Consider the following 26,893-nt stretch of genomic DNA (forward strand, 5'->3'; position numbering starts at 1 on the left):
GCAGTCGGCCCAAGCTGTCAACTCTTCTTCCCTTCCAACACGTGGTTCACTCTCCACTTGGTTTTTTTCTTGCCTCTCAACTTAGACGGAGAGGCAAAATTACATAGGAAGGAGATGTTGATCGGATTAGCTTGAATGTATCTCGATTAATTTTTTTTTTTTACGTATTTGTTACTTTCTATTAACATGTAGATATTGAATAATTTTGTTCATCACCACTTATATGTATTAAAAAATAATATTTAATTGCTTCGTTTTAATTGATATGACGTAGTTTGACTTACTACAGAATCTAAAAAAAAGACTTTTGAAAGTTGTGGTTTCAATTATAAATCATTTCATTAAGAATAAAATAAGCATTTTAAAGTCAAATTGTTACGAAATATAGAAATATGTTATTCTTTTAACGACTAACTAAAAAGAAAATTGAACCCTATAAATTGGGATAAAAGAAATACTATATATATTTTTAATCTTTGCTTGAAATTAACTAGAAATTTTATGATTTTCAATTTATTTCATTAATAATATATATCCATTAATTAGATGCTACACGCAAGGGGTAGATTTAGGGTAAAGCTTACAAATTCGACTGAATTCAGTAATTTTAATAGAAATATATATTTATCTTAATCAAGTTATTATTTTAAGCCTAATAACCATCTTAAATTCATAAAATTTAAATTCAAACTCTGTTTCGACTACAAGGAAGGAAAAGACTTAATAGTGAAAAGTACAAAAAAGCAAATACATTGCTGTCATTGGTTCAAATACAATGAAGATTCTTTGTACACTTCACCTATTTATAAAAGACCCCAACTCCACTCAATAGCCATTAACTACTTAGCTGCATTTGTAGGCAAAATATTTTCCACCATATAAATATCACCACCAAGCATATACTTCTTTCATTATACCCAACCTTCTCTTCTATTCTTCTATACTATCAATTGAGCTAAATACAGATGAGTCGAGCTGAGTCAATCGATTCAATGGAGTGGACTCGGGGTCCGACAATTGGTCGTGGCTCTTCCGCCACCGTTTCACTAGCTACCAATTCTTCTGGAGTGCTCTTTGCTGTTAAATCCACTGAACAATCTTGTTTGCAAAGAGAGTATTCTCTTATTTCTCAGCTAAATTCTCCGTTTTTAGTCAAGTGCTTAGGCTTCGACATCGCTTTTGAGCAAAATAAGATAGTTTACAATATGTTTATGGAGTATGTACAAGGTGGAACTCTTTCTGATTTGATCAAGAAACAAGGAGGTGCGTTGGATGAATCTATGATCAAATTATACGCTCAACAAATCCTACAGGGATTGGATTATCTTCACTCAATTGGGATTGTGCATTGTGATGTGAAGGGGCAGAACATTTTAATTGGCGAAAATGGGGATATCAAAATTGCTGATTTGGGATGTGCGAAATTGCTGAGAGATGAAAAAAATTCTGGATTTTCCGGTACACCGGCTTTCATGGCACCTGAAGTTGCTCGAGGCGAAGAACAAGGATTTGCAGCTGATATTTGGGCTTTTGGTTGTACAATTATTGAGATGGCTACAGGATCAGTTCCTTGGTCTGAGATCAAGGATCCTGTTTCTGCTCTGTTTAGAATTGGTTATTCAGGGGATTTGCCACAATTCCCGAATAATTTGTCAAACGATGCCAGAGAATTCCTCGGTAAATGTTTGATGAAATGCCCGCATGAGCGTTGGACAGCTAATCAACTTCTTCAACATCCATTTTTGCAATCTGTAGAGTCTAATTCATGGAAATTTGAAGAATTGAAGAGGGATTCTCCTACTAGCATTTTGGATCAAGGATTTTGGAATTCGTTCGAGGTGATGGAATCTTCTTCATTAGAGTCAACCAACACCGTTGATTCCGCTACAGATAGGATCAGACAGCTGATTGGTAATGTGGGAATATCATGCTCTTTGATGCCTAATTGGGTTGAGGAAGACGATTGGGTGACAGTTAGATGCAACGACACAGAAGAAAACTCGATAATTTCAGAGCCAAACTGCGAGATGATCGATGATTTTGGAGAATTGTTGGATATGGAAACATCGGAGTCAATAGTTTTTTCTGAAGATGAGTTTGTGACCTCATTGAACTTAGAAGCTCTTTTAGTTGATTGCATTAACTATGAGATTATTAGCCTTTTTCATACTGTTAGTAGTAGTATAAATTTGATTATTTCTCCTGAGATTGTTGGAGATGTTTTTGTATCTGAATTCAATGATTCTGAAATAAAAAGATTGAAACTTTTTCGTCCAATTGTGTATTCACTTTCTCATATGACGGTGTTACTGTTTTCGTATCAGTTGTCATATTTTCTTCTTTTCGAACTTGAAGATTTTTCAGAAACAATCTCTACATCAACATGAGACAGGAATAAAATATGTGTACAGTGTACACTAAACCCTCTGTAAACTCGACTGGTGGTATTACACTGCCTATTGTAATTTTTCATTAACAAGGCAAACGGATAAATGCCAGTAAGTACTAGTTTTGTCACTTTTTGACATGGAAAAATATTGTAAATAACAAGGCTAGAATTAATTAGATTTAAATTACATGTACTTGTCGTGTACAGATATTTTATAAGTCTCTTACTTTATTTTTAACTTTTTTTGCCTTTTTTAGTTGAGTAAAATCACTCGATAGTGCAACGCATCTTTTCACCATTTAGCGTAAGAATTACATACAATAATATGTTTTCTATCATATTGCAAAGAATCATCCTAAACACTTTTTTGCAACTCTCGTTCTTTATCTGAATTTGGAATTAATAATGTGAGCAAGTTCACGAACAAGTAAATATTACATCACCCTATATGACTTCTACTTTTTCTAAACATAAAAAAGTGGGCGTGGACTTTTTTTTAAGTAGTAATTGTTCTGTTGAGTGTGAACGCAATGGACTTTTGGAGGAAAAGTAGAGTCAACTAATTTTTGGCCATTGTATTTGGAGCATTCTAAAGTTTGAATAAGATTAGGTGAATGGGCAACTTTTGTGATGAGGTCAACGGGGAAAATTATATCGTTTTTCTTCCATTGGGCCATAGCATTTGAAACCTTCTTTATTTTGAATAGATTAGGCGTGTATTAGAGCTATAAAATGAAGTCAACGGACCACCAAGTGTAATAATGAGTGGAATAGGATCATCTTTTCACGGATAATCAGAAGTTTTGAATTATAGCTATACGTATAAAAAATATTTATGGTATAGACGTTTTCCCTTTTTTATGTGTTGTACACAGAGTAATGGAGCCAGTGTTGAAATCAAAGGTTCGGCAACATCTAGTAGTTTTGCTCAAATTCTATAATTATATTCAAAATTCAATCAACATGTATAAAGAAAGTAGAAGCAAAACAAAAAATAAATAAATTAGTTCATCGGCTCCGGACCATAATTAGTTTTGTTGATTAGGTTCTGAATAGATTATTTTATGTGTATTAAATGAAATTTTAACATAAATATATTTGAGCTATAACAATTGACTTCTATCGAAACAGTAACTATCGAAGCAGCTTTGCTCATACTTACGTGTTGTAGATCCATATTAATCGAGACTTTTAATATAAGTGTCGCACACATGTAGGGGCGGACCGAACCTAGTAACTTTGGTCAAAATTCTATAATTGTCTAAGAAATCTGTTGAATATGTATAAATTATCAATTTAGACATAGTAATTCAATTGAATTAAAATCTCATATTCATAAATTTTAAATTTTGACTTCTCAGAAAAAAAAAAATAAGGAGGTCAACGAGGAAATTAAAGTTGTTTTCCCTTCCCTAGACTATATACTAGACTCGTTGAAATCCACTTTGAATTAGGCAACATTTTTTTTTTTTGTCTTTTGGAGTTTGGAAGAATAGGGGTTGGTTTATTAAGTTTTACTCAATTTGCCAAACAATGATTTCATACTTTGAAGAGGCAAAGAACACTTGACTTTTTCCAAATGGTGCAACTAGTGTTGGTCCACAAGCCATACTAGTGGGGTGGTTGTGTCAAGCTCCATATTGTTGCGGACGTACTTCTCTTATCTACAAACCGACCAAATGGAAATAATCCAAATTAGGAGGTAAGTAACATATCCAATCATTATATGTACGGATCGAGAATTTTGAATTTATAAATTTCAATTTAAAAAAAAAAAACTAATTTAGTACCACTCCAGCTTCACCTTATTCTATTGTATTTTTATTAGAAGTGACAAATGGATGAATTATGTCAGATTTATGCTAGATATAATTTGCTAAAAGGTCATAAATTGGTCAATCAAAGTTTGTTTGATGGATCAAATAACGGGTCACAAGTCACAACACACTATCTCCCTCCTTTTTATTTTGCTTTTTGAATAAATAATTAAAACTTTTTTTAACAAAAAAAATAGTTTTTTTTTCCTTTCTAATTTCTAGATTTGATTTTGTATTTTTGGTTTCAGATTGCAATTTCACCCATTTTGACTAATATTTGATAAGTTATTTCGTGTTTAACTCGTTGAATAAAAATAAAAATTAAAATGAATTGTATCGTTTACTTAAAAGATTATTGATTTTGTCACCTACTATCTTTGATTTTTAAACAAGAACCATGGTCAATCTTGGAAATTATCAACACTTTGCTGAATTATAACGAGAACATGAAATTTTCACCATATTCCCATGATTATAGATTGGAATTATAAAGCATATTCTATATAGTACAAATTCGAATAAATTAATCNCCCCCCCCCCCCCCCTTTATTTTTGGGTCATGAAAATAAAGCAAATAAATTAATGTCATAGTCCTGACTAAAGCAATGACTTCACCTAGTATATGTAAGGATTATACACTCTTCAAATATCACATTTTTTTCTATCCAATTGTATTCTGATTATATTCCTCTTTTCATTTTATTTTATATTATTCCATATTCTTCTAATCATCAACTACTTTTATTTGTATCCTTAGGAGTGAATCGTGATGCTACTACCTTTTCTATAATAAAAAAAAAAAACAAGTTGTTTGGGGCATTGTACTTGTGAATATACTTTTTATCTTAAAAAAGTTTTACAGAATATTTAGAAGAAAAAATACTTGGCCAACATTTTTGACAATCAAAATAGTTCTTGAAAATCAACCACCATGATATCCAACCAATCACGTTTGATAGCTTCGAGCTTTCGATATCAAAGATTTAATTCTATTTAACTTTCACGAATGATTACTCATATCGTATTTTATTACATTAAATTCAATAAATCATTTTTTGCAATCAAATAATTGTTCAATTTTATATAAAGTCACTAATTTTTTTTTATAACAAAAGAATAATTCAATTTATCTAAAACATCGCAAAAAGAGATATTTGTATAATACATACTCAATGTAATCACACTATTGAAAATTTGAAAAAAGATGATTTGTATGCTAACTTTACCCCATATCCTGTGAAAAGGTAAAAATATTATTTCGTATAAATCTTTGGTTCAAGCAACACATTCAAAGTCAAAGCCACAACGACATTCAAGAATCAACACATAAAATTTGAAAGAAGCAACAAACGTGCCCTTTAGTTTGACTTTAGTTAACATTTATGTCTTACAACTTTGTGTGTGCACAAATAAACACTTAAATTTGTATAAAGTTGAACAAATAGACACATGCATCCGACATGACAATTCGCGTGACAACACTTGAACTGATTTGGATTATGTCATGTAAAACGCGACTCTACTTGTTCAACTTTATATAAGTTTAAGTGTCTACTGTGCACACCTAAAGTTGAAGTGTCAGTTGAGGCCAAATTAAAGTTGCCATTTTTCTTAAAAGATATTCCAAGTAGGCCCAAAAAACCACTCAAGGCCTTCTAGAAGATGGGCTCAAGGCCCAGATCATGTTGCCAGTTATCGGCCCAAATCAATAAGTTTCTAAATATGGACTCAAAATTAGAACCTTTTCATTTTTGGTTCAGTCAAGTTTTCAAAAATAGCCATTCTTGAATTCCAGCTAAATTAACACTCATACTTTATTACACTGGTGAACCAGAAAGCTTGAAGAAGAGAAAATGGAGGCGGCCAGTTTCACTTCTGCTTCATCAACGACGACACCGGTTTCATCTTATTCCTCCACTTCTCAGTCTCTCCGTTTCCTACGTTACAAGCCTAATGCGAAACCTCTGAATTACAAATCTTCCAGAAGCTTCTCAGTCCGCGCTTCCGCCACCGGTGCCGATGATTCTGGTATGTTTATTAATTTTCTATTTCTCATGTTGAGTACTATTAATCAATGAGCAAAAACACTTATACACTGTTAATTATATGTAGAATGATGGGTTAATTTGATGATAAGCAGCCTATGAGATTGTAATGCTCGTTGCTTTAATTGTTTTGCAGTGGTAACTGTACTTGATTATGGTGCTGGCAATGTGCGGAGTCTCAGGAATGCAATTAAACATCTCGGTTTCGACATCAAAGATGTACTCTCTCTGCTTTTGCTGTTGTGGCTTTTATTTCTAACTTGAGTATTTAAATTGAGGTCTATTTGTAGGAAATTAAGAGAAATGCAAGTCAAAGATGAATGTATTACGTATATATCGCACCAAATTAGTTTTCCATATGCACATCATTTACTTAGCTCAGTGGTACTCTTATGTTCATACAAATGAAGTTTGCACTCTTATAAAGTAGTGGAACTGTATACAAATGAAGTTTGCACTCTTATAAAGTAGTAGAACTGAAATTACCGCGGCTTCTTGTTTCCCAGTGTCTTGGTGAGCAACAATGAATGGATTTTCAGTATATCTGCCCTTCATATGTTCTTTTCTTTTTGTCATATCAACCTTTAAGTGTTTGTATTTCGAGAATTTGCTCTTTGTCATATCAACCTGTGTACTTCAAGAATTTGAGTATATGCATGCCCCTTAATCTCTGTTTTTTAACTGAAGAATCATGGAATAATTCTTAAGTTTAATTATTGTGGGGAGGTGTGCAAAGTTTATTACAAGAGCGTACCAAAGCCAAAATGAAGAAAGTATGCATGCATCTTCAGTTTTGTTTACTCTCTTTCCGTACCTCTTTCATTATTATTTTTGATCAAGCTCTTTGCATACCTTTTCTTTTTCAATGTCTTCCAGGTCCAAACACCAGAGGACATTTTGAAAGCAAAACGACTCATTTTTCCTGGGGTTGGTGCTTTTGCTCCTGCCATGGATGTGCTAAACAAGAAGGGGTATGGTTTTCATTCATATTACGCATAGGGACGGAATTGTTTATTTGTTCAGTACTTCTTATTGTAAATAAACATTTAAATTACTATATTGCCATATGAGAAATTCAAAACTTAAGCATGGTTTTGGCCTTTGGGATAATACAACCTCTTGCTTCATATACATGTAAAAAGATAGTATTTGTTTGAGAGTGATCAACCATTATTTTGTATTTACTGTTTTTTCTGCAAAAAAGTACTAATAAAGACACACCAACAACATATTTGACGAACCAGTTAAAAATATATTGTACTAATTTATTTTAGTTAAAGCTTTTGCAGCAATAAGAACATGTCTGCAGAAAGTTCGTGCATATCTCTATTTTGTTCTTTCTGTTTTATTTTCTCATTCCATATTATCTTTTTTGGCTTCGCTGGAAATTATGGGGAAAATTGTTCTGCAGAATGGCTGAAGCACTTTGTGCTTACATTGAGCAAGATCGCCCATTCCTAGGCATTTGTCTTGGACTGCAGCTACTTTTTGAGTCAAGTGAAGAAAATGGACCAGGTCACAAACTAACATTAAGTATATTTATGCCTTTAGACCTTTGGTATTAACTGTGTTCTAGTGAAGGGGCTTTTATCTAAGTGTAAAGAGGGACCTCAAGCAGCAAGATGCTTAACTTATGAACTATAAGATTAATGTATGCTGCACTACACTTTGATGTAGTATACCTGTGGATATATAGAAGTAATGTTACCTTTCTCAAAAAAAAATAGCAGACAGGATCATTTTAGTATTTAAAATGGTTGTATATTTTGGAATGTTTCATNTATTATCTTTTTTGGCTTCGCTGGAAATTATGGGGAAAATTGTTCTGCAGAATGGCTGAAGCACTTTGTGCTTACATTGAGCAAGATCGCCCATTCCTAGGCATTTGTCTTGGACTGCAGCTACTTTTTGAGTCAAGTGAAGAAAATGGACCAGGTCACAAACTAACATTAAGTATATTTATGGCTTTAGACATTTGATATTAACTGAGTTCTAGTGAAGTGGCTTTTATCTAAGTGTAAAGAGGGACCTCATGCAGCAAGATGCTTAACTTATGAACTATAAGATTAATGTATGCTGCAATAGCAGACAGGATCATTTTAGTATTTAAAATGGTTGTATATTTTGGAATGTATCATCATGGATGAGGATCCAAGGCGTGCAGTTGTAGCTAGAAGAATTTTACTACGAAAGGAAATGAGATTGGGCCATCCACCAGCTTTACATTGTTACCTTATTGATGTCATACATTGAGTCCTTTGGTTTCACTTTTCCAGTTGCAACTATATTTTGAATTTTGATAATAATTTCATTGCATAGTCCATCTTCCAAATTCAAGTGATTGTTACACTCTAAGAATATATCTCTATTTGCTTTTCCTCAATTTCATACACCGTTTTAACATATAGCCGCTTCATCTGAGAAACTGACTTTGTGACACGTTTATCAGTAAAGGGTCTAGGTTTGATTCCTGGAGTAGTTGGACGTTTTGACTCTTCTAAAGGGATCAGAGTACCTCACATTGGCTGGAATGCACTTAAAATAGCAAAAGATACTCAAATTTTGGATGACGTTGGAAAATCACATGTCTATTTCGTACATTCTTATCGGGCAATGCCGGTACTAATTCTCATTGAGTAAATATATATTGACAGTGATTCCATCCTCTTTTTTCTAATTTTTTAAGTTCATTTAGTACATACACAAGAAGCTTGATTCTAACATTTCTCCTAATTTAGTCAGATGAAAATAGAGAGTGGATATCATCGACCTGCAAGTACGGTGACGATTTCATAGCATCCATTCAGAGGGGAAATGTCCATGCAGTTCAGTTTCATCCTGAGAAGAGTGGTGGTACAGTGACTTCCTCAAATGTTTTGAAGCATGAAAGAAAAGAAACAATTATGACAAAATTCTTGTTAACCTAATTATGTTTGATCAATTTAAATTATGTTTTATCTGATGAATGTAGCATAGAAGGCATGGAAGTGATCATAATGTAAGCACAGCCCTCCAAACATCAATGGAGAATTTGTTAAGGATATAGCCAAAAAAATTTCTAAATCATTAACAATATTATAGGCCCTTTTAACCTTTTGCATGTCGTTCATTGATACTTAAATTTGTTTTCTAATTTTTGAAGAGCACAGAAATGACCCTCTTTAATTTTGACCTTTATGGTTAAACACAATAGTAAAGTTGTAAATAAAGAGAGAGAGAGAGAGTATGTGTGGGCGCACTCACACACAAAAAGAACAAAAACATGTGATATATACACAAGCACACACACACAACCCCTTGAGCTTTAATTTTTGTCTTCTTATAATCAGTATATCCTTAAACTGGTGGAGTAATGTTTCCAGATGTTGGCCTTTCTATATTGAGGAGGTTCTTGAATCCAAAATCCGGGAGAACACAGGTATTAGTGATGCTTATGACTTAATGCTTTACTTCACAAGTTAACTGTTCAAAGCATCTAACACATGAAAGCTTCACGCAAGACAGAAGCTAGTCCAAAGGAATGCCTCTAAACTTGCAAAACGGGTAGGTCATATTCGTCTTAGTAGGAATTTGATTCTCAGGATTTTTGATTTATTTGTAATGCTAAAGTTAGTGAATTTGTGACTACTTAGGTTATTGCATGTCTTGATGTGAGGACAAATGATAAGGGTGACTTGGTTGTAACCAAAGGAGACCAATACGATGTTAGAGAGAATACAAAAGAAAATGAGGTAAGTGAGCATTAGTCATTGTTTAACCATCAGCTCCTTTTGAACTCTGTCAGTTCAAATTAATCTTTTAAGCTGTTCAACGTTGGAGTTGGTCCGCAGATAGTTGAAAGTGAACACTATAAATCACAAACTCTCTAGAAAAACTGAGAGCCGACAAAACTTATTTAGAAAAGGAGGTCATCAAGAGATGTAAAAAAGATTAGGAAAATAAACTTTTGTCATTTTTCTTTATCGAAAAAATAAAGGGATTTATTCTTCCGCTGTAAAAGGGAAAAAAATTACTAGTTCTTATTTTTTGTCAAATCTATTGCTCTGAGATTAGAAAATGGAAGCTAAAAAGTTGTAAATTTTTAGATTACCAGACCTGGTGGCACTCTGTGATAAGTGGTTCTGGACTCATACTTGTAAGTTATCTAAATGAAAACAGAAGGAACAGTAGAAAAATAATGAGGAAGCTTGTTAGCTAGCTGGTTTGTGTCCTCAGAGGTTCTTGGTGTCAGACACTTGATTCTTCTTTTTTGAGGATAAGATACCGAGGAGGTACCCAAAAACTTACAAGCTTTTGTATAGCTGTATCAGTTAGATTTCTAAAACACCTATAAATTCCATCAGCTGATCTAAAGTTATCTACTATATCTCCCTTACACCAAAGTATAAATTTTGTAGACGTCTACTCTTTAAAATCCCATGTGGATGTCTTACTTGATTCTATTTTTCCAATACATTCCTTTATTTGAAAATGATTGTCTTTCCTGAAGGTGAGAAACCTTGGCAAGCCCGTGGATCTTGCTGGACAGTATTACAAGGATGGGGCAGATGAGGTTTATCCTAGCATTAGTTATCTGTAACTCTATGTTACTCTAACCTGACCCTAGACTAATTAGTTGCTTTCTGTGGTTTAGGTCAGCTTTTTAAATATTACTGCTTTCCGAGACTTCCCCTTGGGCGATCTGCCAATGTTGCAGGTGTGTTCTTTAGTTCAATATTCTGATTAATCGTTCCCAATCAAGAGGATGTGTTGTGATAGTTTGTTCTATTTGATTTGCCATTTAGGTATTGAGGTATGCATCAGAGAATGTTTTTGTGCCATTAACCGTTGGAGGTGGTATTAGAGACTTCAAAGATGCGAATGGCAGGTTTATGGCTATTTGTTATCCTGTTCATACCATCAATAATCATTTGCTTTGAATCTTCCAAATTGTTTGCCTAAAACTGAGTTGAAAAATTGAATAATGTTAGTTAGGGATTGTGGACGATGTTCAAACTTCACTAGTTGATATATAAACTTACTCGCAGATACTACTCTAGTTTGGAAGTTGCTTCAGAGTATTTTCGTTCTGGGGCAGACAAAATTTCTATTGGAAGTGATGCTGTTTATGCTGCGGAAGAATACTTAAAATCTGGAGTATGTGATACTCATCTATGTGAAAGTTAATCTGTTTATTTTCAACAAAAAATGCTTCCTTATTTATAGTAACGTCAATCTGCTTATCGTTTCACTTACTGTCTTTGAAGGTGAAAACTGGAAAGAGCAGTCTAGAGCAGATCTCTCGAGTTTATGGAAATCAGGTTGATTTGAAGCCATGTTAAACTTTATGCTAGTTTCTTCAGATAGTGATGTCTGATAGTAATTATAACACATTTGTTGTGTCACTATCCTAGATTGAATATCTTAGTTTCCAATTTTCTTCTCTCCAGTCATCACTAGTGGTGGAAAATGGACGGGTTGGGTCAAATTTGGTCGGGTTGAAAATGGGTCAACATAAAATGGGTAATAATTCAACCCGTCCATATTTGATATGGGTAACAAATAGATTGGGTAAAATACTAGTTTACCCATATTTTCATGGATAAATAGTACTCTACTTAAGAATTCAACATGGAAAAAATATTTTATTTTATTTAGATGAAAAATGTTGAAAATGCTTCATTTAGTTTTATTGTATCATAAAATTAAAAAAAAATCCTAGCTTTTCAATGTAAAATAAATTTATGTAATAACAAGGGGAAAATATTTTTAATTTCAACGGAAAAGGGTCAAAATTGCCCCTGAACTATGCGAAATAGACCACTTATACCCTCCATTACACTTTGGGATCAAAAATACCCCCGCAGTTATCCCAGGAGACCACAAATACCCTCAAGAGTTAACACCCCAATTTTTTAGTGACGTGGCAAGCCACATGGGACTAATCCCTCCACCTAAGCATTGCCAACTAAGATTCACTACAAAAGAACTCTTGAGGTCTAGTTCTTTTTGTAGTGAATCCTAGTTGGCAACGCTTAGGTGGAAGGATTAGTCCCATGTGGCTTGCCACGTCAACAAAAATTTGGGGTGTTAACTCTTGAGGGTATTTGTGGTCTCTTAGGATAACAACAGGGGCATTTTTTATCCCAAAATGTAACGAAGGGTATAAATGATCTATTTCATATAGTTCGGGGGCAATTTTGACCCTTTTCCGTAATTTCAAAGTAAATGAATAGTTGCATTTTTGGACTAAAATATGCTTAATGCACTTTAAGGCTTAAGCAATGTCCATACTAATACATGATTTGCTTATTTTATACTATTATTTAATCTCCAATATAAAATTAAACAAATATAAAAATATAATTATAATTAACAAAAGAAATGTCCATTTAAAATATATATTTTTGGAGGGCCAAAGACTTCACCTTTTCAATTATAGAGAAAAATAATTAGTTCTATAGAAGAACATAAAAAGGAGGAGAAGTTACAATTTTTTTTAGTAATATCGTGAATTTTGAGTGAATAGAAGTTAAAAGCTCAACCCATTTGGCTAATCCATATTTTACCCATATTTTTTTTTTATGACAAGGGAAACCTGCAGCCGCTACCCTTTGGGTGCGCACAGGGTAAAACCCCCGCTTCTATGCAATAGCTCGCAAACCACATAGGAGAGGTAACCCGCACTAGGCAAGCCCGGTGCGACGAGCTCGACCCAGAAGGCAAACCCCTTGCTTTGGCTGGCAAGGGGTTTCGAACTTGAGACCTCCAACATGGAAGTCCCAAGCCCAAACCACTGGGCCACCCCGAAGGGTTACCCATATTTTTATGGGTTGAATATGGGTATCAACCCATATTTTACCCATGTAAAAAGTCACTCACCCAACCCATTAAAATGTGGGCTCATTTTGCCGGCACTAGTCATCACCGATGAAGAGTGACTCAGACATATTAGTCCATAAGTGCTTTTCCTTATCTGCTTGCTTTCATATATGAATAGCATACTCATTATTTAGTGGGCAAGTTGTGCAAGAAAAATATTGTAATTGGTTGGATGTGTTGTGATATTGTAGGCAGTAGTTGTAAGCATTGATCCTCGAAGGGTGTACGTAAAGGACCCCAAGGCTGTGGAATTCAGGACTGTGAAAGTGAGAAACCCAGGTAATTGCATTCAGATATTCTCTTCCAAAGTAATTTAGTAGTTTACCTGCATCCAGTGTTTCCTCATAGAAAGAGAAATCATTTGCCCAAGAACGGCTTAAAATCACATTATCACTTGACCAAGAAAAAATGGGGCAAGAAGGTAATGACTGAAGTGCGTCTACTGGTTTCAGGTCCAAATGGAGAAGAGTATGCATGGTACCAGTGCACGGTGGGCAATGACTCTTTTTTGTTATAAATTACAAACCGTTATTCTTGCAATCTCATTCTCTTATTGGTGTCACATGAAATATGAAGATTGTTTTTCACGGTTGATAGTTTTTATATATTCACCCTAAGTTCAATTTAATTCTATGTTTCAAGGTGAGTGGTGGGAGAGAAGGCCGCCCTATTGGAGCTTATGAGCTTGCGAAAGCTGTTGAGGAATTAGGAGCTGGGGAGATACTGCTAAACTGCATTGATTGTGATGGTACGATGTTCATGAATTTGACGTATATATATCCTACATTCGAGGTCGTGTTAGAATGGGTCTGAAGATGGTCAATGCGCCATAATTTGGTATTTCTACATATTTGCCAAGCAACAGTAGCCGTAGGGATGGCAATGGGGAGGTGCGGGGTGGGGGTGGGGCGGGTTGAGCTTAACCCGCAAATTTTTTAATCCGCCCCCGCATACCAACTTTTTTCCTTTTCAACCCGCCCCAACTTTTTTAATATTTTCTTTTTTCTAGTTAAGTTTCTGAAAATAAAATTCATAAAAATATTCTTTTTTTCATTAAGTTGTATTAATTTAATAGGATAGTGACTTAAAAATTTATTTTTTAGAGGTCAATTGGAAAACATGTAAGAAATTGTATTATTTTATATTGAACCATTTTCATTTACTATCTTGAATATTTTGGTAGATTTATAGAAATTATCTTAATAAATAATGCTCTATCACTCTTATAACATGTAAAAACTTAAAATTAAATTTGAACCCACATAAAATCACATATACCCGTAACCCGCCCTGCCCCGTATTAATTTTAAAAAAAGTCTACTTCAACCCGCCCCGCACAACCTTAAACCTGCCCTGCCCCATATAGCCTTAAACCCACCCTGCCCTGCATCCGCCCCGCCCCACTGTCATCCCTAAGAGTAGGATTTGCATGTCTTTTTTGCTTTTGTTTGTCCAGAAATTGTTCCCATTGCACCAGAAGGGAGTTGTTTTAGAAGCAAAGAAATAAAAAACTCCCTTTTGTATTAGAAGTTCAAATCTGTGAAAAGTCAAAGAAAGCTTCATCTTTGAACCCATTACTTGCATTGTATTTAAAAGTTTTTTTAACAAATGGTAAAATTGGATGGGAGGAGTATTTGCTACATTATGCCTTCCTTGTGTAATTATTTTTCTATTTCTCCCTTCTTAACTTACATGGTGTGATCCATGGTACTTGTGAATGGAACCATACAAAACCTGCATAGTTGGCCACTCTTAATATGACTTTTTTATTCCCTTAGGACAGAATTTTCATTCACCCATTAGCTCTACTCCAATGCTTGCAATTTTGTGTTTTTTTTTTTTCCATTCTTGTTAGGATAACAGATTGGTCATTCAACCTGTGCGTTCCTTTTTCGCTCTTTGCAAGAATCCGCTTCATGTATTTGTGTGACATTGTAACCCCTAATTATTGCTCTTCTTATGCTTTTTCAGGTCAAGGAAAGGGATTTGATATAGACCTAATTAAGTTGATTTCAGATGCCGTAAGCATTCCTGTGATTGCAAGCAGTGGAGCTGGAGCTGTTGAACACTTTACAGAGGTCTTCAGAGAAACAAATGCTTCTGCTGCCCTTGCTGCTGGAATTTTCCATAGGAAGGAGGTAAGATGACTATATTAAACAAATTTTTCTTTTTGTGCCTTTAAGTCGATCAATGTTCAGTTTCTGTGAGCTCGATAACAAAAGAGATTGATTGGCAGAAGTTAGATGAGAGACACGTAAATCTTTGGATAATCAATAAAAGGTAGATGCCGATGTCTCTGCTGAGTGCTGGCAGCATGCACGTCTTCAGAGAAAGCAGATATCTACGATTTGTGTTTAACGAGCAAAGCCTCACCTATAAAGGGGATTTTAATATTTTCTTAAATGGATCTAAGTAATATCTGTCGGTTGTTAGCATAATTAACCTCTCTTGAAAATGCCTTTTTATTTCTTCCAGAAGTGTATAGTTAATATATGACTTTAAACAAAGCCATGTGTCATGTCCCGCCACTTTGCCAATCTAGAGTTGTGGAGAGGTTTATGGAGAACTCTAGAACCTCTTAGATATTTTCGAGAAGGCTTTAGAATTCTCTAGAACTTGTAGAGAATTCTAGAATGTGGATCGAAGTGTAAATATAGAGGGAGAATTCTAGAGTTTTGGAGAGGTTTATGGAGAACTCTAGAAACTCCTAGCTATTTTCAAGAAGGCTTTAGAATTTCCTAGAACATGTAGAGAATTCTAGAATGTGGACCAAAGTGTAAATATAGAGGGAGAATTCTAGAGTTTTGGAGAGGTATATGGAAAACTCTAGAACCCCTAAATATTTTCAAGAAGGCTTTAGAATTTCCTAAAACTTGTAGAGAATTCTAGAATGTAAACCAAAGTGTAAATATAGAGGGACTTGTATTGTAAATATTATTTACACAAAGGCCCCTAGGAGGTAGTATAAATAGAGGGTCTCCCATTTGCAACGTCATCCAACAAAGTGTAAAGCATTCCACAATCAACACAAAGCCTTCTTTCAAAACTCTTCTTCGTCTTAGTTTCAAAGGGCTTACTTGAGCTTACAAGATCACAAAACTTTAGTGAGACTCTAGGTCCGTGACACATGGTATAAAAGGATGCAGTACAGATCCTCATGTTTCATCCAGAACCCCACCCACCACCTCATACACAATAACACTAGCGAGAAAGTAAAAATTGAACATAAACATGGTTGAACTAGAGTTAGTTTCAAAGGGCATACTTGAGCTTACAAGATCACAAAACTTTAGTGAAACTCTAAGTCCGTGACACATGGTACAAAAGGATGCAGTACAAATCCTCATGTTTCATCCCGAACCCCACCCACCACCTCATACACACTAACACTAACGAGATAGTAAAAATGAACATAAACATGGTTGAACTAGAGTTTTTGGGAGGGAAGTGTTTGTTTAAAACTAACCTGCAACATGTATTAGTTCTGGAATACAACATGAATAACTTGTTTCTTGTCTACTTACCAAACGTGGTATAATAACATAAAACAATTCTGGGAAATATAGGCACACATAATATGGAGATCTGATGTAGGCTTTATAATTTGTCTCTTTAATTTCAGGTTCCCATCCAAGCCGTGAAAGAGCACCTGTCAGAGGAAGGCATAGAAATTAGAATGTAACCACATCTTTGCTATCGAGCAACTCGATATGCAGTCCTATCCTCTGCCACTCGTTGTTACTTGATGTTTATACCATTGAATATCAGTTTCTTTTATCTTGTTGCTGCAAACGAAGCATTTTTCAATATCTTGCACTTGTAGCCTCGTGCCAATTTTGAACAGATTATTATGTAAAATTATATTGCTAAATTATTTGTGTACACTTTATTCAGTATATCAGTTTTTACTTGGACATGTCTGTGGGTTATTAGTTCCGAGTATCATTGTGAATGATGAATATACATTTCGTTGAGTGAGGAACAAAGTTCACAAATTTCTTAGCTAATATTAATTTCCTATTTGATCGTGATTTGATTTTTATGTTCTTTGAACTCCTAGCAATCAATATTGTTCATAAACACATCCTTAATAACGTGGCTTGTGACACTGTAGAATGTTTATTTAATGCAACAAAAACTTTGTTTAATCGGTTACAAACTTTGTTTACATACATATATTTTGATAATTGATTTACAAACTGGAGTTTGTTAAGAGAATGATTTTTTTGGGTTTACCTTAACTATTTGAGCAACGGATTGTTGGAAGCTGGGATGCATGTTGACATCTTTAAATTATGACATAAGCTATAGGCCTGGCTGCTTTACTCACTCCAAGAGCCATAGTCATGAAAACAAGAGTCAATAAATTGCAAGAAAATTGGGGCAGTGCATGTTGGACTAGTATGTTTTAAAGTGTTCTATATATTAGACTAGGTCGACCAAATGATATATTATTCCAGCATTTATATTATTTTTGCATTTACATCTAAGTGTCAACTTACAAAGTATATTTATCATAAAGTTTTAGATTCGGCCAACCTTTAGAATGTCAAGAGGAAGATAATGTGCGTTATAATTCAAATTTTATGAGGTTTTTAATTAAGTGGATAAATTTTCATCCATTAAATATTACTGTTACAAATATAATATTTATGTTCAGTTTTTGTTCTCACATTAATTATCTTCAGCTATATTATATCTCTAATATATATATGTAAACTCTTGGTTTTGTGTATAATTATATCTGGTAAACTCACTTTATTTCTTTCACTAAATACGAACACCAACAATGAAAAGTAAGGATTCTTCAACCTTTTTTTGTCTTCTTAAACTAATATTACGTATAAATGTTTTTGACTATTTATTTATTTTAACATGTTGTAACAAATAATTTACTTGTTATTAATCTCATCGAAATAAAATATTTATATACGTATTTTATTTTCATGCAGTGTCAACACAATATTCGAAGGCATTTATTTTTCTAATTTTTTTGGGAGTATTTGCACGTGACACGTCAGCTAGAAAACTCCAGGGAGATGCAGTAGCTACAGTCTTTGAGATTCCTGTTGAAAATGGCGTAGGATTTGGTCAAATTATAGGAGGAGCTGGTGGCAGTAGTGAAGGTGGCGGCGGCGGCGGTGGTGGAGGTGGTGGTTTTAGTGGTATAGGTGCAGGATTTGGATTTGGCTTCGGTAGTGGCCAGGGATCAGGTAATGGCGGTAGCGGCGGCAGTGGTGGAGGTGGCGGTGGAGGTGGAGAGAATGGAGGACATGGTGCAGGAATTGGGTTCGGCTACGGTAGTGGACAGGGGTTAGGTTCAGACGGTAGGAGCGGTGGCGGAGGAGGTGGCGGCGGCGGAGGTGGAGGCGGGGAGAATGGTGGTAATGGAGGACATGGGGCAGGATTTGGCTACGGTAGTGGCCAAGGATTGGGTTTAGGCGGTAATGGCGGCAATGGTGGTGGTGGCGGTGGCGGAGGAGGCGGAGAGAATGGTGGTAATGGTTATGGATTTGGTATCGGAGAAGGTTTCGGCGGTGGTGGAATTTGATTCAATAAATTTGCATGGGGGAGTTGGAATAGGATGAACACGAGCCAATGCATGGAGTACAAGTCATGATGCATGCATTAAGTACTATTCATGCATGCTTCTACTTCTTCTTTTCTTTCTTAGCTTAATGTTATGTACTTTGTGTTTCCAATTGGTAATATAATAAATTTCCTCTTCTTAATTTCACTCTAAATTATAAGGGCTGGTTGGATTTGCACATATTATAAAAAGGGAGTTCAGAATTCATATGGTAACCACTTTCACCTTTTAACTCTAAGATCGTAAATTCAAGACCATCGAACGATCAAAAACAAGTGGGAGGTATTTTTGTCATCCATTGTCTCCCTCTTGTTGCTCCATGTCCATTTAGGGAAATGTATATGGAGATGCTAAAGCTTGGAGAACTTGAATTAATCATATTTTCTTTCTTGGATCATTCAAACATTAATTGAACTCCCATATTTGGAACATCAACAATACTAAAAACAAGTTCAAAATCTAGACGCTTTCAAAAATATTATGATGCAAAAAAATAAAAACTTAAACCCCATAAAAAAATTTGCCTTAAAAGGAGCAAAAATTGAAGACTAGCACAAACAAGGAGCAAAAGTGTAAAAAAATTTGCCTTAAAAGGAGCAAAAATTGAAGCCTAGCACAAACAAGGAGCAAAAGTGTAAATGACCCAATTATCTATGTAAGATCACAAATCGCAATAAAGATCCCCATTTAAAAATTGAAAGGCTCATAAATGCCCTTTAATAAGAACGCACCAACATGGGATAGTGGTATGGTGAGATTGCTTCGGAGCTCCATGGAAAAAATCTTGTTGAGAACGGAGCTCCAAACGCCAGGTGAGAAACCCAAAATGGAAAACATATGCTATCCCCACCTACATCACACACACACAAAGCAGGTGATAGCAATTTAAATCAGTATTAAAATAATGGGACCAACATGATGAATATTCAAACGTGTATGAACTCCAATACAGAAGAAAATATTATAGCCAAAAGGCTAATGCAAGTGTGTGCCAATTCAAAGAAAGTTCAAGTTGGTTTAATATTTGAAACGAGAAATAAATATCATGCAAAGTAAATATAGTTGTGAAAAAGGGTGAATGGGAAGGAACGCAAAATCTTTATGGTTCTATCTGCAAATCTCAAATACAGCTGTGGCTGCAATAATCAGAGGACCAAAGCAACACCTCAGGCCAACAAAACTCTGATATTGCCATTTATTCTGGTTCTATGATTGAGTTGTACACTTAGGTATACCCCCGGACGGATCAAAATCAAAAGCCAGATGTTGTTGCCAATCTTCAAACATCAAGGAGCAAGCGACGGGGATCTTCCACCACATCCTTAATTCTTCTCAAGAAGAACACTGCCTCTCTTCCATCGATCAGCCTATGATCGTATGTCAGAGCAATGTACATCATTGGTCTAGGAACAATATTGCCTCCAACGACCATTGGGCGACTGACTATTGAATGCATTCCCAAGATAGCAGACTACAAAATCAAGCAACAAATTTTTGATGGTGAGATGTCTCTATAACAGTATAACTATAAGGTAATTGCAATCACTTCCTACGATACATACCTGGGGAGGATTTATGATAGGGGTACTGATAAGACTTCCATACACTCCACCATTTGAAATTGTGAATGACCCTCCAGCCATTTCATCAATAGATATGCTCCCATCATTTGCCTTCTTAGCAAGCGTGTTAATTGTCTTTTCTATCTCAGCAAAATTCATCTGCTCAGCATTGCGGATAACTGGAACAACAAGACCCTGAGCAAGGAGAAAAAAGGATACTTCATATCATGCCTAAAATCTCTCTTGCAGTTCTCATTTTACTTTCGACATCTATGAAAACACTGCCAAAAACTCAAAAAGTAGAGTCCATATAAAAGAGAGTTTGAAGGACAAATTGAGACTGATTAGGAATTATGCAAGACTGGCTAATCTGAAACTTTGAGGCAAAAGAAGTGCTAGCTTACCTTTGGTGTACCAACAGCGATACTGATGTCTATATAATCCCTATATATGATGTCATCACCATCGATAACTGCATTAACTATTGGCTGATTCTGGAGTGCGCTAACTGCTGCCTGAAATTTATATAAGCATTTTAGGCCAGAATTTGACAATGAATATGTAAAAACAAACAGAAAGTAGTCCTCTCCATACTTTCACAAATCCAGACATGAATCCTAACTTCACTCCATGCTTTTCAACAAAGGCATCTTTGTAATCAGAACGGAGCTTCATCAAATTTGTCCTGAATAGGGCAACAATGAAAAAAGAAATACAACATAAGGTCAACACAGATGCAAAAAAATACGACATCACATATGATAAATGCCCACACCCCTCCTAGGTCAAAACAGAGACCAATCTGCTTCTAGGAAAATAAATTGGAAAAGGCAACTGAAGTTTATAACCTTCAATTCCTAGATCAATTTTCTGTTTCTCTAAACGTATGATAAAGGTGCAGAAATATTAGCACAAAAAGATAGTGTCTTATACAAAATCAAAGTCCAAACTTACATATCAACTTCATTGAATGTTGTCAGCAAAGCAAATGTGTTCTGAGAATCTTTCAAACGTGTGGCAACTCTTTTTCTGAGCCTGGTCATGGGAACCTGTCATCAAAACAGATTATAGAAGATAACACACAGTAAGTGCCAAGTTACATAAACGAGTAGTGCCATGACAATGAGATTACAACAGCATTAGCTATTGACTCACTCGTCTTTCCCGTTCTTTGGGAGGAAGTTGGAGCTCTGTAGGCGAGCGTTTAGGGGGTGGAGGTGAACTTCCCTTAGGCTTCTCCTTGACGGGAGTCGTCTCAACTTGAGGTTTTGCCTTTTCCTCTTTCTTATCCTCAGCTGGAGGAGCTACTTTCTCAGAGGACTTCTCAGATGGAACAACATGTTCCACACCCTCACTAGATTTTGAAATGATAGCAACTTTATTGCCTGGTTCGACAGTGTCCCCTTCCTTGGCTACAAACTACAGATATTCAAAACCAGATTCAGCAGTTGTTGATCAAAAAACAAAATGTAATAAACTAGGTAGTCGGAGGTTGAGCAAAGCAGAGTTCCAGTGCCAAAGATGTTCTACCTTTTGGATTACACCAGCTTCCGGACTGGTAACATCAATGGTTACCTGTCAAATAAAGATCATTCAAATATAAGTGCCATTAATCTCCAGAGAGACCTGAGATAATGTGATTGAAATCAACTAAAATTAGAAGCTAGGTACCTTATCCGTTTCAATCTGAGCAATTGGCTCATCAATTTCTACTCTGTCACCAACATCTGCCCATATAGAAGGAAACATGAAAAAACAGTAAGTACAGAGACTATGAATACTACTGCATATAAAATAGATCAGAGACCACATCAATAAGGACATACTCTTCAGGAACTTGGCCAGTGTCCCATCACTTATGGATTCACCCATATATGGAACAACAGCGTCAACGGTATCACCTTCATTACAGTTATTGACAGGCAAATAAAAGAAAAAATAGTGAGTAACTGTAGCAATACAGAATAAGGGAAAAGGAATGGCAGAGAAAAGGAGAAAGAAAATGAAAGAACAATTAAAATATAAATGGAAGCTTTCAATACATTATTGCATGATACATTAAGAATTCCAACATTTTTTAAACTGTAAACGAAGTGCCAATTTCCACCTAATTCTTAATTTCTTGTACTCCACCAGATGCTAGGCTTTAAGATAGGGTCATTAAACTAATTGAACTAGCTTCTTATCATAAATTCTTTAAACAATAATGATTTCCACTTATTGAAAAGAATCATATTGACATCTGTGACCCTTGGATGCAAAGGCAACATTGGAGTGATCACGTAGTTCCTATGCGGCGAAGATGATGGACAGGCCCTTCTTGATGGCATCAATGTTGATGATAATGGCAGTCTTGATCCTAGAGATGATAGAGAACTTTATACGGAGTTGAAACTGCTAACTAGCTATATTTTTTTGAAATTGAGCTAATTAGTTATATCCTCCAGGTAGATAATGCAAATACTTCTTCCACTTCCAAACAGAAATTTGCAAAGGACCACAACTAACAGCCAATCATTTGGTACAATAATAGGAAATCAAAAGATACCTGTCACACTTTTAAGTATCTATGATATAATTCTATATAAGACCGCAATCCCAAAAAAGAGGAAAAGATACGGTAACTTCAATAAACTATGTGAAGATAACAATAATTTAGAAGAGAAGGTACAACTGACTTAGGAATATCTAACTGATAATTCAAAAGTTCAAAAGTGCTAAAGAATACATGTGATGGGAGTTGGGACCATGATCAACTGCAGGAACAATACCAAGAGACCAAGTTACATATTTGAACAATATTATATTCAGTGTAAGCATGTCATGACTAATTTCATTTGCATCAGCGTTCCAGCCAAGCTTAATAAATTATTAGAAAAATATACCACTATTTGCGCAGAAAGTTCTGCTCCAATTTGATAGTATTGGACTTGAGCAAAGATTGGTCACAGCCCTGCAAGCAATGCACTAATTCATATAACCAACTGGTGTGTGTGTGTGTGTGTGTGTGAGAGAGAGAGAGAGAGAGAGAGAGAGAATGAACATATCACCAAGTCTCGTATTTTTTCTAATTAACATACAACAACAAATATGCCTCAACCCAAACAAGTTAGGTCGACTATATGAATCCAAGCATCACAACAAGGTAATAATTGATGTATCTGAACATTCCCAACGCCTATACACTTCAAATTGGGTAAAATGCATATTATAAATTAGGACAATATATGATTTTTGGTTGGACCAAAAATCAAGTATCTAGGCTTCATTAGTAGAGCACAACTAAAATTGTTAACATATATAATTATCTTGATTGCTATCCCTTTTTAAATTTGCATGGAAATTCAATATAATCTTCTTCATGTCAAGACTTCTTCAAGTGTTTTATAAGTTAGCCAATCAAATTGCATTAGCCGATTATTTGCTAGGAGTCTTTTTAATTGGTTATAAGGGAAAATGTGACATTCAGAGAAAGAAATAGCAGAATTTTGAAGGCAAAAAGAAGAAACATACAGTGCCTCAGATTTAGATGCGTTTTGGTGCAAACTAGCTTTTGATCATCAAGTTGTAGATGATATTTTAGACACAATAGCTGATTTGCACAACTTGTAATTACACCAATTGCATTGGCTTAGTTCAAATATTTTATACAACATATTATATACACATAAAAATAAAAAGTGGCACTATTGATATCACTTTAGGACATCCCAAATGCTTCAAGACAATTTCAAAATATATGAAGTTGTGCACAACAAACTAACTAATCACACAAACTTCAACAACCTTCCATAGTGCAAGTTATTTAACATGTTTTCTCTTTTGAAAATCAAGCTATGTGACATGCACACACTATCATTATCACACAGGTAGTACATTCACTAACAGAGGTCCACTATCTCCACCTCCTCTAAGGACATGCACACACTGGCACTCCAACACAGAGTAATTAGTTGGAGTATCTCAACTTTTAGTTACTCATTCAACCAAATGAAAATACAAAGCAGATCCAACAACACCGATTACGTCCCTAAGAAATGCAGATAATAAAACTATAAAGCAATGGAAAATTCTACCGAGTTTGACCTCGGCAGAGAAAAATAGAATGGCTACTTCGATAAATACATTGTGCATTTATTCATGCTCTAAGATTCAAATAACATATGAAAGATGTTTAGCAATAATATATACTAACCTTTCTGGGCGCAAATTTGATGAGCACCCTGGATTAAGAAGTAGGAGCTCATTATAATAGCACACCAGTATAAATGCACTGAGTCATCATAGATTAATTACACGTACCAGGCAGCACAAGCTGATTGAAATTTCGCACATGACCACATTGTCTAGTAAGCAATGATATCTGTTCTCATTTTCAAAATACGTCATCACAACCTTTTAAATGGGATTAGAAATAAAAACAGCAGCAAGACAAATAGCATGAAGGCTCATGTTCAATACAATGAGGCGGAGGACAAAAAATAAGAGTCTGAATGGTTAAGTATCAGAAGGGTTGCCATAGACAGTATGTCATGGAATCTGAATAGCTTACTAAGTCAGAGCATGATGTTATAGAATCGATCACAGAAAAAAGGCTAGTACCAATACATTGCATAAGGAGAAAGTAAGGATAGCCACATGCAATTTTAACAATAGTTATGATAAGAGTACGACACTGTAAAATTTGAAACTGTTGTATCAAAATCTTGATAAATTTAAAATTTACCATACTAGAGTCTAGAGAAAACAATAATCATTTTCCAGATAACTTGTACCAATATCAAACAGGTTCTGTCACATTTATTTATCAATAGTATGAACTACCAATTGATGAAGATCACATATTTCAAAATTGAGGCTATAAGCAATGTGCTTATCTGCACCCAAAGGTATAGCATAGCCTAGTGGTCAATGAAGTGGGTTGAGAACCATGAGGTCTCATGTTCAAAATTTCACTAGGGACAAAAGGACGAAGTGATTTCTTTTGGATAGAGTTATCTGGTACCAGTTGCTTGTGGGAGGTGATAGGTATCACGTGAAATTAGTCAAGGCGCGTGTAGGCTAACCCGGACACCGCGGTTATAAAAAAAATGTGCTTATCCCAAAAAATGGCCGAAATTTAACAACATGCCTTGAACTTGGCTTGAGCTAAATGGAAAAATGTTCTTATTTTTTTTTGCCAAAACATATTCCAAAATCAATTTAATAAAAATCTCACCTCCATAAAATAGCAATTTATCTTTGTATCCTATTAAGAACTCCGACCACTTAAATGAAAAAAAGAGGATAGTTCATAAATAGACATTACCTCTTCTGCTGCAGCAGATGGAATTCTAGATTTGCATACTGCAGGTCGAACCGTATGCAGAGATTTCCTTACACACTGGTCCACCAAAATCAATAATTTCAGCAACTCATTATACAAATATATGCAATTAATACATCAAAACAAACGCAGTAAAACTACATCAGGATTCATACCGAAGTAAAAGAGGCGCTAGAAATAGCTTTGCGCCTTAAAACACCTAACATCGCAGCTCTCGATCTCTTAGAACTGTTCAATCAATACAACAAAAAATCAAAAAAAAAAATCTACGAATTACTGTAAACAGATCTTGCGTACTATGAGAAAATGAACAGTGAGAATGAAGATTTTAGACCTGATATTAATGGAAGAAAAGTGAAATTTGAAGAGATTGTAGGGTTGGAGAAGAAGGCGCCGATTGAATTTTCGCCCACGAAGAACAGCTGCTTAAGCTTTCTTTATTCAGACCTTTTGTTTCCTTTTTTTTTACCGTATTTCGCTATAGATGGAAAATGGAACTGGACCTGTCATTTTGTCCTGAAAATAAGCCAAATTATTTACTAATTGACTCGTGTTTTTATTATTCGTATTTTTACGTTATATATACATTGACTATGATTATTTTGATGTGGATCAAATATAGTAAATAAAATCCCTTTATTTGGTATGTCGTACTTCCTTCGTCTCTATTTATATGATATTGAAAATATTTTTAAATTTGACGCAAATTATTAGTTTAATGTCCAAATGATTGACAACCTGACACCTCTTTACTTAACATAACAAGTGGCTCCAACTCTTGTACGAGCATGAAACTCTTAATAAAAAATCGAGATAAGTGTTGAAAATATTTTAAACAGGTGAGAATTTGGGGGTGTATCTCACTCATGTTGCAAGATTCAAGGTGTATTTAACTCTTCAGTTAGTTAAATTAAGGGTTGTTTTTAATATTATTAATAGTTCGTGATGAAAATAGTAATTCCCGTCGAGTTTAGGGGTATTTTTCAACACTTTTTTTATTATAAATATTCTCCATGTTCATTTTTATTTGTCCATTTTGAATTATGTACATGTCTCTTAACAAAACAATGATTAATTTAAATATTTTACAACAATACTCATATTAATTAATGTATAGTTTTAAGTCTTGAAAATGATTTGAGAAAAAATGTACTCATTGAGGTGAATTAGGAAAAAATAATTCTCTTTTCTTGATATTTTTAAATTGACAAGTAGAAGTGAAAATATTTTTTGGAAATAGTGGATAAGTAAAAGTATTGAAATGACTACTTTTGAGATTTTTAGTTTAAAATATTCCTTGACT

General features: G+C 34.8%; 4 protein-coding genes across 5 annotated transcripts; 3 read left to right on the plus strand and 1 right to left on the minus strand.

Moving 5' to 3' along the window:
• The first annotated feature begins 848 nt into the window (after positions 1–848).
• Positions 849–2,387, plus strand: LOC125877695 (mitogen-activated protein kinase kinase kinase 18). The gene has a single exon (XM_049558921.1). It carries the CDS (start codon positions 966–968, stop codon positions 2,385–2,387), a length of 1,422 nt encoding a protein of 473 aa, XP_049414878.1. The 5' UTR covers positions 849–965.
• A 3,627-nt stretch (positions 2,388–6,014) lies between these two features.
• LOC125876081 (imidazole glycerol phosphate synthase hisHF, chloroplastic) lies at positions 6,015–17,028 on the plus strand. Of its 2 annotated transcripts, none has more exons than XM_049557195.1 (19): positions 6,015–6,234; positions 6,388–6,470; positions 7,128–7,222; positions 7,663–7,766; positions 8,701–8,870; positions 8,990–9,104; positions 9,614–9,669; positions 9,756–9,794; positions 9,884–9,982; positions 10,741–10,803; positions 10,885–10,947; positions 11,036–11,118; positions 11,279–11,387; positions 11,498–11,551; positions 13,304–13,391; positions 13,565–13,602; positions 13,755–13,860; positions 15,084–15,250; positions 16,735–17,028. In XM_049557195.1, exons 1-19 carry the CDS (start codon positions 6,060–6,062, stop codon positions 16,792–16,794), a joined length of 1,767 nt encoding a protein of 588 aa, XP_049413152.1. In that variant the 5' UTR covers positions 6,015–6,059; the 3' UTR covers positions 16,795–17,028. The 2 variants fall into 2 exon arrangements, with proteins under 2 accessions (XP_049413152.1, XP_049413153.1); XM_049557196.1 differs by lacking the exon at positions 7,663–7,766 and adding an exon at positions 8,083–8,186.
• An 873-nt stretch (positions 17,029–17,901) lies between these two features.
• Positions 17,902–18,828, plus strand: LOC125876082 (putative glycine-rich cell wall structural protein 1). Its single transcript, XM_049557197.1, has 3 exons — positions 17,902–17,908; positions 18,065–18,367; positions 18,596–18,828. The coding sequence occupies exons 1-3, from the start codon at positions 17,902–17,904 to the stop codon at positions 18,661–18,663; spliced, it is 378 nt and encodes a 125-aa protein (XP_049413154.1). The 3' UTR covers positions 18,664–18,828.
• Positions 18,829–19,718: 890 nt separating this feature from the next.
• On the minus strand, positions 19,719–26,117 carry LOC125876093 (dihydrolipoyllysine-residue succinyltransferase component of 2-oxoglutarate dehydrogenase complex 2, mitochondrial-like). Its single transcript, XM_049557208.1, has 15 exons — positions 25,925–26,117; positions 25,746–25,818; positions 25,573–25,647; positions 24,567–24,627; positions 24,460–24,487; positions 23,150–23,217; positions 22,091–22,165; positions 21,936–21,991; positions 21,795–21,839; positions 21,420–21,683; positions 21,219–21,313; positions 20,859–20,949; positions 20,669–20,779; positions 20,265–20,459; positions 19,719–20,173 (listed from the first exon to the last, which is right to left on the minus strand). Exons 2-15 carry the CDS (start codon positions 25,794–25,796, stop codon positions 19,982–19,984), a joined length of 1,407 nt encoding a protein of 468 aa, XP_049413165.1. The 5' UTR covers positions 25,797–25,818; positions 25,925–26,117; the 3' UTR covers positions 19,719–19,981.
• Between the last annotated feature and the right edge of the window lie 776 nt (positions 26,118–26,893).

The sequence above is a fragment of the Solanum stenotomum genome, chromosome 9, assembly GCF_019186545.1.
Source record: "Solanum stenotomum isolate F172 chromosome 9, ASM1918654v1, whole genome shotgun sequence".
Lineage (NCBI taxonomy): Eukaryota > Viridiplantae > Streptophyta > Magnoliopsida > Solanales > Solanaceae > Solanum > Solanum stenotomum.